This window comes from Oncorhynchus keta, chromosome 11 (assembly GCF_023373465.1).
Source record: "Oncorhynchus keta strain PuntledgeMale-10-30-2019 chromosome 11, Oket_V2, whole genome shotgun sequence".
In the NCBI taxonomy this organism is placed as follows: domain Eukaryota; kingdom Metazoa; phylum Chordata; class Actinopteri; order Salmoniformes; family Salmonidae; genus Oncorhynchus; species Oncorhynchus keta.
In genome coordinates this window covers 13,803,239-13,819,377 of record NC_068431.1, presented here as the reverse complement: position 1 = coordinate 13,819,377, position 16,139 = coordinate 13,803,239, and the positions used below count along the sequence as shown (strand labels likewise).

Below are 16,139 nucleotides of genomic sequence, written 5' to 3'. Positions count from 1 at the left end.
GGAGGGGAGGAGGATTCAGGAGGGAGGAGAAGGTGGCAAAGAGCTTCCTAGGGTTAGAGGCAGATGCTTGGAATTTAGAGTGGTAGAAAATGGCTTTAGCAGCAGAGACAGAGGAGGAAAATGTAGAGAGGAGGGAGTGAAAGGATGCCAGGTCCGCAGGGAGGCGAGTTTTCCTCCATTTCCGCTCGGCTGCCCGGAGCCCTGTTCTGTGAGCTCGCAATGAGTCGTCGAGCCACGGGGCGGGAGGGGAGGACCGAGCCGGCCTGGAGGATAGGGGACATAGAGAGTCAAAGGATGCAGAAAGGGAGGAGAGGAGGGTTGAGGAGGCAGAATCAGGAGATAGGTTGGAGAAGGTTTGAGCAGAGGGAAGAGATGATAGGATGGAAGAGGAGAGAGTAGCGGGGGAGAGAGAGCGAAGGTTGGGACGGCGCGATACCATCCGAGTAGGGGCAGTGTGGGAAGTGTTGGATGAGAGCGAGAGGGAAAAGGATACAAGGTAGTGGTCGGAGACTTGGAGGGGAGTTGCAATGAGGTTAGTGGAAGAACAGCATCTAGTAAAGATGAGGTCGAGCGTATTGCCTGCCTTGTGAGTAGGGGGAAGGTGAGAGGGTGAGGTCAAAAGAGGAGAGGAGTGGAAAGAAGGAGGCAGAGAGGAATGAGTCAAAGGTAGACGTGGGGAGGTTAAAGTCGCCCAGCACTGTGAGAGTGAGCCGTCCTCAGGAAAGGAGCTTATCAAGGTATCAAGCTCATTGATGAACTCTCCGAGGGAACCTGGAGGGCGATAAATGATAAGGATGTTAAGCTTGAAAGGGCTGGTAACTGTGACAGCATGGAATTCAAAGGAGGCGATAGACAGATGGGTAAGGGGAGAAAGAGAGAATGACCACTTGGGAGAGATGAGGATCCCGGTGCCACCACCCCGCTGACCAGAAGCTCTCGGGGTGTGCGAGAACACGTGGGCGGACGAAGAGAGAGCAGTAGGAGTAGCAGTGTTGTCTGTGGTGATCCATGTTTCCGTCAGTGCCAAGAAGTCGAGGGACTGGAGGGAGGCATAGGCTGAGATGAACTCTGCCTTGTTGGCCGCAGATCGGCAGTTCCAGAGGCTACCGGAGACCTGGAACTCCACGTGGGTCGTGCGCTGGGATCCCCAGATTAGGGTGGCCGCGGCCACGCAGTGTGGAGCGTTTGTATGGTCTGTGCAGAGAGGAGAGAACAGGGATAGACAGACACATAGTTGACAGGCTACAGAAGAGGCTACGCTAATGCAAAGGAGATTGGAATGACAAGTGGACTACACGTCTCGAATGTTCAGAAAGTTAAGCTTACGTAGCAAGAATCTTATTGACTAAAATGATTAAAGTGATACAGTACTGCTGAAGTAGGCTAGCTGGCAGTGGCTGCGTTGTTGACACTACACTAATCAAGTCGTTCCGTTGAGTGTAATAGTTTCTGCAGTGCTGCTATTCGGGGCCAGCTGGCTAGCTAGCAGTGTTGTTTACGTTACGTTGCGTTAAAAGAACGACAATAGCTGGCTAGCTAACCTAGAAAATCGCTCTAGACTACACAATTATCTTTGATCCAAAGACTGGCTATGTAGCTAGCTATGTAGCTAGCTACGATCAAACAAATCAAACCGTTGTACTGTAATGAAATGAAATGAAAATGTGATACTACCTGTGAATGCGACCGGGTTGTTGAGTTCTATTCAGTAGACGTTGGCTAGCTGTTAGCTGTTAGCTGTTTACATACGCCTTAGCCAAATACATTTAAACTCAGTTTATCACAATTCCTGACATTTAATCCTAGTAAAAACGCCCTGTTTTAGGTCAGTTAGGATCACCACTTTATTTTAAGAATGTGAAATGTCAGAAAAATAGAGAAAATTAATTTTTCCAGCATTTCTTTCTTTCATCACATTCCCAGTGGGTCAGAAGTTTACATACACTAAATTAGTATTTGGTAGCATTGCCTTTAAATTGTTTAACTTGGGTCAAACGTTTTGGGTAACCTTCCACAAGCTTCCCACAATAAGTTGGGTGAATTTTGGCCCATTCCTCCTGACAGAGCTGGTGTAACTGAGTCAGGTTTGTAGGCCTCCTTGCTCGCACACGCTTCTTCAGTTCTGCCCACAAATGTTCTATAGGATTTAGGTCAGGGATTTGTGATGGCCACTCCAATACCTTGACCTTGTTGTCCTTAAGCCATTTTGCCACAACTTTGGAAGTATGCTTGGGGTCATTGTCCATTTGGAAGACCCATTTGCGACCAAGCTTTAACTTCCCGACTGACGTCTTGAGATGTTGCTTCAATATATCCACATAATTGTCCTTCCTCATGATGCCATCTAGTTTGTGAAGTGCACCAGTCCCTCCTGAAGCAAAGCACCATCACAACATGATGCTCCCACTCCCATGCTTCACAGTTGAGATGGTGTTCTTCGGCTTGCAAGCCTACCCATTTTTCCTCCAAACATAACAATGGTCATTATGGCCAAACATTTATTTATTTAACATCTATTTTTGTTTCATCAGACCAGAGGACATTTCTCCAAAAAGTATGATCTTTGTCCCCATGTGCAGTTGCAAACTGTAGTGTGGCTTTTTTATTGCGGTTTCGGACCAGTGGCTTCTTCCTTGCTGAGTGGCTTTTCATGTTATGTCGGTATAGGACTCATTTTACTGTGGATATAGATACTTTTGTACCTGTTTCCTCCAGCATCTTCACAAGGTCATTTGCTGTTGTTCTGGGATTGATTTGTACTTTTCGCACCAAAGTACATTCATCTCTAGGAGACAGAGCACGTCTCCTTTCTTAGCGGTATGACGGCTGTGTGGTTCCATGGTGTTTATACTTGCATAATGTTGTTTATACAGATGAACGTGGTACCTTCATGTGTTTGGAAATTGCTCCCAAGGATGAACCGGACTTGTGGAGGTCTACAATTCTTTTCTGAGGTCTTGGCTGATTTCTTTTGATTTTCCCATGATGTCAAGCAAAGAGGCATTGAGTTTGAAGGTAGGCTTTGAAATACATCCACAGGTACACCTCCAATTGACTCAAATGATGTAAATTTGCCTATCAGAAGCTTCCAAAGGTATGATATAATTTTCTGGAATTTTCCAAGCTGTTTAAAGGCAGTCAACTTAGTGTATGCAAACTTCTGACCCACTGGAATTGTGATACAGTGAATTATAAGTGAAATAATCTGTATGGAAATAAGTGTTGGAAAAATTACTTGTCATGCACAAAGTAGATGTCCTAACCGACTTGCCAAAACTATAGTTTGTTAACAAGAAATTTGTGGAGTGGTAGAAAAACGAGTTTTAATGACTCCAACCTAAGTGTATGTAAACTTCCAACTTCAATGGTGACAGCCAATGTTAAAATAATACCTTAAAGTCATAACTGATAAAGACTGAAATATGGTCGTTTACTGACATCTAGTGGTGGTGATACGCAACTGCAGGTAATTTGAGTCAATATTCTGCAGGATTCAGTGCTGTTAAAAAAAATTCTGTGGTGCATGCAGTTAAAAAATGTAGTAACTGAAATGTTGTTTATGATGTTATTACAAATGGTATTATATTATAGGATATATTATCATGTGTCATGTACACTCTACAGAGCCAGGACCCTGATACAGTTTTGTCAGGGAGGAGTGTGGAAGTGGAGGAAGAGGTGAAAGACAGTGCAGCAGAACCAATGCAGACGATGAGGATGGAGCAAATGAGAGAAGGTGCACAGAAAGAGACAGACAAAGTGGGGAAGTAGAAAAACAAGCTGATCAGTGACTTTGCTAGCAAGAAGGCTCAGCGGTGGGCTCTTGGTGAGTAAGGCTGAGCAAGGGACAGTGATAACTGTTAAATGGCATTGTTATAGATACTGGATCACTACACCCATGATGCCCACAGGCTGAGAACAAGACTGAGAACAGACTGAGAACAAGATATATCTCAAAGTAATGGCTGGATTGCCATACAATGTGTTGTGCACAATCAAGACCCCAAGTGGAAGAAACCTATTGATTTGGTGACCTCTTGACCTTTTCCTCTAGAGCCACCATCAGGCATTTTCATTTCCATTTTGTTTTCCATTTTCCATTTCCTGCTGCTTAGTTGGTATGTATACTTAGTTAAAAATGCTGCTTAATTTATTATTTTGTTTGTTATATCATTCTATAGGTAATAATGTTCACTTATTTTAATTGAAGAGGTTAATGTATATTTAAGTTATATTTATTTTAAGTTATTCATGTTAAGAGAATTGTCCATTAGAGAATTTTACCATTAAAATGACATTTAGACTGTAAAATAATTCCTTTAGAACATTTCTTATAGAGGGTATCAGTCTTACGTCAAATAGTGAATTCCACTGTATGCAGAATGTTCCATGTATGACTGCAAAATGTTATATTTTCACAGCTCACTGTCAGTAAATATCCTACGGGAAATATTGGACTACAAGAGAGTTGCAAGCCTGCAAAGGTAGAGTTATTTAAAGTGTTGAATGGCTCGATTGAGTTCTGGAGGTGTGTGGTTTCAGCAATTACGCAGGATTGGTGTGGCCTGTGGTGGTGGGGCCCAATGTTATATATTTTCACGGGGCCCAAAATCCCTGGCAGCGCCCCTGATTATGGCAGCCTCCCAAACCTCTCTGATTCAGAGGGTTGGGTTAAAAGGGGCGGCAGGGAGCCTAGTGTTTAGAGCGTTGGACTAGTTACTGAAAGGTTGCAAGATCGAATCCCTGAGCTGACAAGGTAAACATCTGTCGTTCTGCCCCTGAACAAGGTAGTTAACCCACTGTTCCTAGGCCGTCATTGAAAATAAGATTTTATTCTTTAACTGACTTGCCTAGTTAAATAAAGGTCAAATAAAAAAATGTTAGCCCCTAACCCTGTTAACCCCTAACCCTGTTAACCCTTAACCCTGTTAGCCCCTAACCCTGTTAGCCCCTAACCCTGTTAACCCCTAACCCTAACACATTTCAGTTGAATTCATTCAGTTGTACAACTGACTAGGTATTTTTATATAGGGACATAAAACTAAAACTGAAGGGGTACAAGTTTCAGCTGAGGGGGCTAAGCCACCTTTTGGCGCCTAGTGGAGCCAGGCCCAAGGGTACGTTGACTACATTGGTTGGTTGGAAAATGTTAGCCAATAGTGGCAATGGCTACATATACATATACATATACCAACCGAAAGTGTGGACTGCACTGTCTTTGTCCATGGACTGTAATTTGGGTGAACTATCCATTGAATATTGTCCATAACCTTTATTATCGTCCAATTAATATAATTAACAGTGAAAGTTACACAATACAAATGGTAAATATAAATCATTCATCTATTTGCGCTAACTTCTTTTTCCTTCTTTGTTTCTTCCTAAGGTTATCTTGATGGATTGATACAGTAGGTAGCACAACAGCAAATGCATTGCTGTTACCTAGTATACTAAGGTGTGGTGGGGTGATGAAAACAGAACAAAAGCAACCGGATACTAAACCTCACTGACATCAGAGATAAAACCCAACAATAGCTTTAAACTAAAAAGAAAGAACATATGTTTTGTACACTAAATAATGACAACGAAACCATTATTATTCAGTATCCACAAGTAGTATGTTCTCTAACGCATGTGAGTCTTTACACGCAACTAAATCATGTATTTGTTGTAACATATAGTGTTAACGTCAATGCACCTTTCTTTTACAAAATAATGTGTAAAAAGGAACAAAATTGTGTCTATTGATATTCTTCATTGAGGGCCTTATATATTGTAAAGCACATTTTATTTGGGGAGTTAACCAAAGAGAACAAATGCCACCAGAGAGAACTGTGCCACCAACTGTGGTTGGAGGTATAAACTTGTTTCAGTTTCATGGTTAATAGTGATTTATGAGGTGTATGGGCCCTGGGGGAGGCATTGTAAATACTTACCAGCCTGTGAGTAAATTATTTTGGAGCCATCAGTCAGACCTGTTACCAACATAGGAGCTCTGACCTGTCAAATGGGGAACCTTTCTGAGATCATAGTATCTAGGCCTACATTTCTTTGATTACAGTCATGTGATGCTCAACACAAACACTTAATATTTTACTGTTTTTATCAGAGCGAAGGAGTAAAAGGAACATAAACAGTGTGAATGTGACAGACAATCTTGTCTGTCTAATAAAATAATTGTTTATCAACAGAAAATAAATTGAGACGTTTTGCTGCGAGAAGGAACAGATTAAGATTTCATGTTCCAAGTTTACAATTATGCCAAATACAGTGTGTTTCTGGAAAATATACATGATCAACTATTCTGTTGTTGTGGGTTACACTGTGTGAACAGGCAGAACAATAGATCAATATATTGATGGATATGTCCACTACCATTCAAAAGTTTGGGGTCACTTAGAAATGTCCTTGTTTTTGAAAGAAACGCACATATTTTGTCCATTAAAATAACATAAAATTGGTCAGAAATACAGTGTAGACTAGAGGTCGACCGATTAATCGGAATGGCCGATTAATTGGGGCCGATTTCAAGTTTTCATAACAATCGGAAATCGGTATTTTTGGACACCGATTTATTTCATCTTTATTTAACTAGGCAAGTCAGTTAAGAACACATTCTTATTTTCAATGATGGCCTAGGAACGGTGGGTTAACTGCCTGTTCAGGGGCAGAACGACAGATTTTCACCTTGTCAGCTCGGGGGATCCAATCTTGCAACCTTACAGTTAACTAGTCCAACGCTCTAACCACCTGCCTCTCATTGCACTCCACAAGGGGACTGCCTGTTACGCGAATGCAGTAAGCCAAGGTAAGTTGCTAGCTAGCATTAAACTTATCTTATAAAAACAATCAATCATAATCACTAGTTAACTACACATGGTTGATGATATTACTAGTTTATCTAGCGTGTCCTGCGTTGCATATAATCTGACTGAGCATACAAGCATACAAGTATCTGAATGAGCGGTTGTCGGCAGCAGCAGGCTCGTAAACATTCATTCAAACAGCAATGTTGTGCGTTTTGCCAGCAGCTCTTCGTTGTGCGTCAAACATTGCGCAGTTTATGACTTCAAGCCTATCAACTCCCGAGATTAGGCTGGTGTAACCGACGTGAAATGGCTAGCTAGATAGCGGGATGCGTGCTAATAGCATTTCAAAAGTCACTCGCTCTGAGACATGGAGTAGTTGTTCCCCTTGCTCTGTGTGGGTAACGCTGCTTCGAGGGTGGCTGTTGTCGTTGTGTTCCTGGTTCGAGCACAGGTAGGAGCGAGGAGAGGTACGGAAGCTATACTGTTACACTGGCAATACTAAAGTGCCTATAAGAACATCCAATAGTCAAAGGTTAATGAAATACAAATGTAATAGAGGGAAATAGTCCTAATTCCTATAATAACTACATCCTAAAACTTCTTACCTGGGAATATTGAAGACTAATGTTAAAAGGAACCACCAGCTTTCATATGTTCTCATGTTCTGAGCAAGAAACGTAAACGTTAGCTTTCTTACATGGCACATATTGCACTTTTACTTTCTTCTCCAACACTTTGTTTTTGCATTATTTAAACCAAATTGAACATGTTTCATTATTTATTTGAGGCTAAGTTGATTTTATTGATGTATTATATTAAGTTAAAATAAGTGATAATTCAGTATTGTTGTAATTGTCATTATTACAAATAAACAAAAAATTAAAAAAATAAAAATTGGAAAAAATCGTCCAATTAATCGGAAACTTCTTTTTTGGTCCTTCAATAATTGGTATTGGTATCGTCGTTGAAAAATCATAATCGGTCGACCTCTAGTGTAGACATTATTAATGTTGTAAATGACTATTGTAGCTGGAAACGGCTGATTTGTTTAATGGAATATCTACATAGATGTACAGAGGCCCATTATCAGCAATCATCACTCCTGTGCTCCAATGGCACGTTGTGTTAGCTAATCCAAGTTTATAATTTTAAAAGGATAATTGATCATTAGAAAACACTTTTGCAATTATGTTAGCACAGCTGAAAACTGTTGTTCTAATTAAAGAAGCAATAAAACTGGCCTTTTTTTCAGACTAGTTGAGTATCTTCAGCATCAGCATTTGTGGGTTTGATTACAGGCTCAAAATGGCCAGAAACAAAGGAATTTCTTCTGAAACTCTTCAGTCTATTCTTGTTCTGAGAAATTAAGGCTATACCATGTGAGAAGTTGCCAAGAAACTGAAGATCTTGTACAACTCTGTGTGCTGCTCCCTTCACAGAACAGTGCAAACTGGCCCTAACCAAAATGGAAAGAGGAGTGGGAGGCCCCGGTACACAACTGAGCAAGAGGACAAGTACATTAGAGTGTCTAGTTTGAGAAACAGAAGCCTCACACGTCTTCATCTGGCAGCTTGATTAAATAGTACCCGCAAAACACCGGTCTCAACGTCAATAGTGAAGAGGCGACTCCGGGAGGCTGGTCTTCTAGGCAGAGTTGCAAAGAAAAAGCCATATCTCAGACTGGCCAATAAAAATACAATTTTAAGATTTAATTTTAATTTTTAAAATTGTACCTTTATTTAACCAGGCAAGTCAGTCTGGTTACTAGTCCAACGCTCTAACCACTAGGCTACCCTGGGTAAAATAACACAGACACTGGACAGAGGAAGATTGGATGAAAGTGTTATTGACAGACGAAGTTTGAGGTGTTTGGATCACAAAGAAGAACATTCGTGAGAAGCAGATTTTTTTTTTAAGATGCTGGAGGAGTGCTTGAAGCCATCTGTCAGTCATGGTGGAGGCATTGTGATGGTCTTGGGGTGCTTTGGTGGTGGTAAAGTGGGAGATTTGTACAGGGTAAAAGGGATCTTGAAGAAGGAAGGCTATCACTCCATTTTGCAACACCATGCCTTACCCTGTGGACGGCGCTTAATTGGAGCCAATTTCTCCCAACAGGACAATGACCCAAAGCACAGCTCCAAAATATGCAAGAACTATTTAGGGAAGAAGAAAGTCAGCTAGTATTCTGTCTATAATGGAGTGGCCAGCACAGTCACCGGATCTCACTTCAGGAAGCATGGGGTTAAATCTCTTCAGATTACCTCAACAAATTGACAACTAGAAAGCCAAAGGTCTGCAAGGCTGGAATTGCTGCCTATGGAGGATTATTTGACGAAAGCAAAGTTTAAAAGACCCTATTATTATTTAAATAAAAAATCATTACTTATGTAACAGTACTCTTCTGGCGTTGTGTACAATCAGTCATCGACACGGAACTCCAATATGTAGCACCAGTCATGTAGCTTTATTCTGTTAGGAACGGCACAAAATTGCACGTCATGCAATGCACGTCTCACCATCCAACTCTGCACTCACGCACTGTACAAAATATATGACCCCCCCACCAGACACAGTAAGTTGCTAGCTAGTACTGGCGGGAATTCTTTACGACCAAATGCACAACAAATATTCTCCAAAAACCGCTGCATCTTGTGTGTGAACATTTACAAACAATTTGATATAAATTGTACATTTAAATCATCACTTGGGAGCATAAAATCACTTTTGACGTACGGTGCTTTGCAACCAACAACTTACCGCTGGTTTGGTGCTTGTTCACTGGGACGATTCTAACTGGAACATCCCCCCTCGTAAGCAAGCTACGCAAACCAGCCAATAAGATGCCATGTTGAGTAGGTGAAGGCAAGACAAACTCAAACCAAAAACCCATTGGCTTAACAATAAAGTGGCAAGGGGAATCACCAATATAACCCTGTTACACTTATAACCTTGTCAACATCTTGACTATATTTCCTATTCATTTTGCAACTCATTTCATGTATGTTTTCCTGGAAAACAAGGACATTTCTAAGTGACCCCAAACTTTTGAGCGGTAGTGTATATATTGTCTTATCAAATTCAAGGCTGACCTCAACTTATCAGTGTCAGCTGTGTGTTTTTCTTTTCTTCAGATATCCAGAGATGAGCGTGGGAAGAAGACCTACTCACCGAAAGTACTGACTGTCATGTAAAGCCATGCTATTGATGGGAAATATGCATTGTCATCATTACGGCAAATGTGGTATTAGACCTACTTGTTTTGTGGTATCACTGATATATGCCATGTCTGTAAATGGTCAAATTATTTCCAGCCTAAGCAGTAGCCTAACACTCAACCTTTCTATGCTTACAACTGCCTAAGCAGTAGCCTAACACTCAACCTTTCTATGCTTACAACTGCCTAAGCAGTTGTTTTCTGCAGTTGTTTTGTGTTGTATTCCTGTGAATCTAAATAATACAAAATGGTTTCAGAATAGTGGTTGAGGCAGAACAACCAAAACAGGTAAGCATAGCCTACTGCCCACTGTAGAGTGCTGAAGGAAAACAACCTGATTAGGTTTCAGTTTGAAAACAATATTCAGAATAATAACTTGATTTTATGCACATACAAAGTATCTCAAATAATATATTATTTGATACTTATTACAGTACATTTTGTAGGTCCATTTTCGGTGGAGGTTCGACGTTTTATGACTGTTCTCTTATCTTTGACCCCTTACATGACGAAAAGGTAGGCATAGGGTCTGGATTTGGGTTCTCTTATTGTGGTGGCTTTATTTATATTAATTTTTTCCCCGTGTTTATGCTGTTTGTTTTGTGTTTGTCAGTATAAAGATTGCATGGAATTAAGTGTGAGCTATCCTGCAATATTTTACTGACAGCATTCCATCTTGTTTGATTTAATAATTTTGCTATGGTAAACATGGAAGATTAAAACTTGAACATAAATACGCCTGTTGTCAAAGAATAACATACCTGCATTTCGAACGGAAGAGGTAGGAAGACTGATTCATTCGGGAAATAGGTAGAAAGAGCTCAGCATGCAATAATTGGCTGTAGCTGCGACCAGCTGCTCACTATCCCACCCATATTGTGTGTTCTGTTTTGTGCATAATAAGCCAAAGTAGCTTTGCGCAGAACTTAGAGTACATTACTTTAAAAATGTGCAATGTTTTTGTACACCTAGCGCAAAAAAAGCAGCAAATGGCGTGCATTGTTTACAAAAATATAACGCGTATTTCTTGATTTCCTGTATTCAATCCATCAATGGAGCGCTTTATGAGCTTGTAGCTATACTGTTGACAAATCACTTCGCACCTTATCCACAATCCATTCAGTGGGTATATTCTGTTCACAAATCAGGTGTTTAGAATTGTGTATTCACTCTATCCAAATTTGACATTTCCAGCGTGGGACAAGTGACAAGATTAACCTTTTGCGAGGAAGAAAACAAATACTAGTGCTATTTTTGATTGGACACTGTAACCTAATACATTTCAGGGTTTTGTTACAAAGTATTTATGACGTGGATGTTCAATGTAGCCTATGATTTTTTTGAAATGTTCAATTGTGTTAAACTACTCTGTGATGCATATCATAATCTCATTGTAAATGTCATGGCCTGTAACACTAAACAGTGTGTCCCTCTCAGGTGGTGGAGAAGCCTGGCCAGCACCAAGGTCACGTTGAAGAACCCAGGAGCTTTCAAGAAGCAACGTTTTGATGGCTTTATTAGAGGGTGCACTGGACAGGGAGAGGTGCTTGTAAAGTGCCGGTCTTTAAAATCAGAATCTACAAGGAGGATGAGGTGGGATTTTTTAATCTCTTGTAAATTTAACATCAAAACATAACAGTAAACACAGAACAAGTGTATTCTTTCTTATAATCGATCAAAAAACAACAGTTTGTTTAATACAATACATTTATTGGCTTCCTTGTTGCTGTCTGTTGAAGCAGGTGATTGGGTCTGTCAAGGACCTTGTTGTGCAGAGCGGATGCAACTTTTCAATAGCTGAGATTCTTAGCATGGAGAGTTTTATACTAGATGAGCTGAACTGGGACCTGTATGCCACGACACCAATCGACTTCCTTTGCATGGTAAGAAGCCGTTAAAACGTCCTCGCTGCTTTGACGGGCTCACACAGCCGTAGAAAAGCACAAGGGACACACACACTTCATCTCGTCAAAGATGTCCATTGTTAACTTCTCCCCCCTTGGAGAATTGGTCCTATAAATTGTGCATCGATTTGACTTGTGCCCCCCTGTGATATGTCTCTGTCCACACTTGACACCATTGGAAAGCTGTCGTCTAAAACATGGGGATTGAGTGCTCTGTAGATCATAGATCAGGCCAAGGCACTTATCTGACTGTAAAGTAGAACCCTGGTTGCTAACAAAGGGAGAACCATTTGATATAGAATTTGTCTAACCCACTCCCAAGTACAATCTTAACAAAACGCATAACCTAGATCAGTGGTATTCAAACTTTTTCAGCGGGAACCCCATTTTTTTTCTGCCAGAATTTCTAGGGAACCCATTTTTTTCTTTAAGAATTACTTGCAAACCCACCCCAAATCTAATGGCACGACCTTAAAACGGTATATTCCGATTTTTACATCAACCAATAACCTTTAATTCATTACATTTTCATCTCTTATCAAAATGAAAAGAAACCAATAAACATATTTACTAAACGAAATAGCATTTTTCTAATTATCTTTCTCAAAAACATTTGTATATTGTCTGATACAATAATCTGTACTCTTCATTTTTTGTTCCAAAAATATATATATCATAATTTTGGCAACCCCACTGCAGTTCCCCCTGGGGTCACAACCCAGACTTCGAATGCCACTGGCCTAGATGAACTGGAATATTACCATGCGGTCAGGTATGCACATTTAGTGTTGTTGAATTCCATGCTGCATATTTTCAGATTTGGCACACTGGAGTTTGACTTCTTGGAAAGATCCATACTTTATACTACACTCTACAAACTGGAAGTCAAATAAGCGGTAAATACTAATTGCACTACCAGACATATTTAATCCTTTAGTAATAGTTATTTCCATCTTAAATCTTTCTTTGTTTTAATGTAAGACGTCTCTGCAATGTTATCTTCACAAACCACAACCATTGGCCAAAACACTCTGGAATAGAATTCTGTCTGTGTGAATTAGTGTTGTTTCAAACCAGGGCCAGAGGAAAAATGTCCTCAAATTATAACAACATAGCATTGCTCTGAATACTAAAATATTTCAGAGGTTGATGACCACCAGTTAGTTGTGTGTAGATTATAGTGTAATCCATAAGAACTATTCCATATTGTCCTAGCTCACAATAGGTAATATTATTACAAAATACAAAAAGTATTGTAGAATAAAAAAAAAAAACATGATACGTAAAAAAAAATATAGTAAAATACAAATAAATTTCCTCTTAATACTTTTCAAATAAATACTTTCCAACAATAAGTATTTCACAATTACATTCCCTTGAAAATGTACCTTGCAATTGAACTTAAATAAAGTGTATGCAACCAATAAAATGTGATTTGGTGTAGTCATGTCTCCATTGTCTTTCAAATCACAATAGGTACTATCTATAGGGATATTGGCACATACAGTGCCTTGCGAAAGTATTCGGCCCCCTTGAACTTTGCGACCTTTTGCCACATTTCAGGCTTCAAACATAAAGATATAAAACTGTATTTTTTTGTGAAGAATCAACAACAAGTGGGACACAATCATGAAGTGGAACGACATTTATTGGATATTTCAAACTTTTTTAACAAATCAAAAACTGAAATTGGGCATGCAAAATTATTCACCCCCTTAAGTTAATACTTTGTAGCGTCACCTTTTGCCTCGATTACAGCTGTAAGTCGCTTGGGGTATGTCTCTATCAGTTTTGCACATCGAGAGACTGAAATTTTTTCCCATTCCTCCTTGCAAAACAGCTCGAGCTCAGTGAGGTTGGATGGAGAGCATTTGTGAACAGCAGTTTTCAGTTCTTTCCACAGATTCTCGATTGGATTCAGGTCTGGACTTTGACTTGGCCATTCTAACACCTGGATATGTTTATTTTTGAACCATTCCATTGTAGATTTTGCTTTATGTTTTGGATCATTGTCTTATTGGAAGACAAATCTCCGTCCCAGTCCCAGGTCTTTTGCAGAATCCATTAGGTTTTCTTCCAGAATGGTCCTGTATTTGGCTCCATCCATCTTCCCATCAATTTTAACCATCTTCCCTGTCCCTTCTGAAGAAAAGCAGGCCCAAACCATGATGCTGCCACCACCATGTTTGACAGTGGGGATGGTGTGTTCAGGGTGATGCGCTGTGTTGCTTTTACGCCAAACATAACGTTTTGCATTGTTGCCAAAAAGTTCAATTTTGGTTTCATCTGACCAGAGCACCTTCTTCCACATGTTTGGTGTGTCTCCCAGGTGGCTTGTGGCAAACTTTAAACGACACTTTTTATGGATATCTTTAAGAAATTGCTTTCTTCTTGCCACTCTTCCATAAAGGCCAGATTTGTGCAATATACGACTGATTGTTGTCCTATGGACAGAGTCTCCCACCTCAGCTGTAGATCTCTGCAGTTCATCCAGAGTGATCATGGGCCTCTTGGCTGCATCTCTGATCAGTCTTCTCTTTGTATGAGCTGAAAGTTTAGAGGGACGGCCAGGTCTTGGTAGATTTGCAGTGGTCTGATACTCCTTCCATTTCAATATTATCGCTTGCATAGTGCTCCTTGGGATATCTTTTTGTATCCAAATCCGGCTTTAAATTTCTTCACAACAGTATCTCGGACCTGCCTGGTGTGTTCCTTGTTCTTCATGATGCTCTCTGCGCTTTTAACGGACCTCTGAGACTATCACAGTGCAGATGCATTTATACGGAGACTTGATTACACACAGGTGGACTGTATTTATCATCATTAGTCATTTAGGTCAACATTGGATCATTCAGAGATCCTCACTGAACTTCTGGAGAGAGTTTGCTCCACTGAAAGTAAAGGGGCTAAATAATTTTGCACGCCCAATTTTTCAGTTTTTGATTTGTTAAAAAAGTTTGGGGGCCGAATACTTTCGCAAGGCACTGCACTTTCCACCGTAACACATTTGGGGGGGGTACTAAGATTGCAATGTAATATGGGAATGGCTGGTAAAGGGAAGAAGTGGGAAATTGTCCATGATCGATATGAATTGGTGATGATTGAATGAATTAAACGGTGGGTGGATATGTAGTAATTTTGGTCTCCATTTTTCTGAATGATTGCAGTTCCATGCCTTGTTGATCTCTAGACATCCCCACCTTCCCACCATGGGTCCTGAGACTCAGAAGAGGCCTTGCTTCCAGGTAGCATTGTGGACCAGGCAGGTGCAGCACTGTATGGCCTGCCACCAGCTGTCGCATTTCAAAGGCTCCACACTGGTCTTGGCCATCATTACCTTGGAGTTGGAGAGACTCACCCCAGACTGGTTCTCCGTCTTCACCGATCTGCTGAGGAAAACACAGGTAAGACACGCAACGCCTCTCTTTGCCGCTATCGCCACCCCTCACACTGTTCAAAACGCTTGAGACTGTTTGGTGTTGTGCTTTAGTGTTTGCTATGTAATTATTTGACCAAGTTGGTGCTCATGTAAGTAAATATTAGGTAAGTATGTTAGAGGTAGTATTTATACAGTACCAGTCAAATGTTTCAGTCAAACCTACTCATTCCAGTGTTTTTATTTATTTTTTACTATTTTCTACATTGTAGAATAATAGTGAAGACATCAATACTATGAAATATCACAGTAACCAAGAAAGTGTTAAACAAATCAAAATATATTTGAGATTCTTCAAAGTAGCCACCCTTTGCCTTGATAACAGCTGTGTACACTCTTGGCATTCTCTCAACTAGCTTCATGAGGTAGTCACCGGGAAGGCCTTATTAAAAGTTAATATCTGGAATTTCTTTCCTTAATGTGTTTGAGCCAATCAGTTGTTGTGACAAGTTGTTGTGACAAGGTAGGGGTGGTATACTAAACGATATCATAACCGCCATCGATAAAAGACAGTACTGTGCAACCGTCTTCATCGACCTTGCCAAGGCTTTCGACTCGGTCAATCACCATATTCTTATCGGCAGACTCAGTAGCCTCGGTTTTTCAGATGACTGCCTTGCCTGGTTCACCAATTACTTTGCAGACAGAGTTCAGTGTGTCAAATCGGAGGGCATGCTGTCCGGTCCTCTGGAAGTCTCTATGGGGGTGCCACAGGGTTCAAATATAAATGATGTTGCTCTTGCTGCGGGCGATTCCCTGATCCACCTCTACGCAGA

At 40.5% G+C, this 16,139-nt stretch overlaps 1 protein-coding gene and 2 long non-coding RNA genes across 3 annotated transcripts in view; 2 read left to right on the top strand and 1 right to left on the bottom strand.

Annotated features, from left to right (window-relative positions):
* The first annotated feature begins 9,391 nt into the window (after positions 1–9,391).
* Positions 9,392–11,613, top strand: LOC118373494 (uncharacterized). Its single transcript, XR_004823434.2, has 4 exons — positions 9,392–9,861; positions 9,941–10,050; positions 10,470–10,539; positions 11,461–11,613. It is a non-coding gene; the product is annotated as an uncharacterized LOC118373494 (long non-coding RNA).
* A 155-nt stretch (positions 11,614–11,768) lies between these two features.
* LOC118373495 (uncharacterized) lies at positions 11,769–15,236 on the top strand. Its single transcript, XR_004823436.2, has 3 exons — positions 11,769–11,906; positions 12,745–12,823; positions 15,095–15,236. It is a non-coding gene; the product is annotated as an uncharacterized LOC118373495 (long non-coding RNA).
* LOC118373493 (septin-8-A-like) overlaps positions 12,817–16,139 on the bottom strand; it is a 49,084-nt gene continuing 45,761 nt past the window's right edge. The window contains exon 10 of the mRNA XM_035759628.2: positions 12,817–15,313. Coding sequence (XP_035615521.1) covers positions 15,151–15,313 — 163 coding nt within the window. The 3' untranslated portion in view covers positions 12,817–15,150. The remainder of the gene's footprint in view (positions 15,314–16,139) is intronic.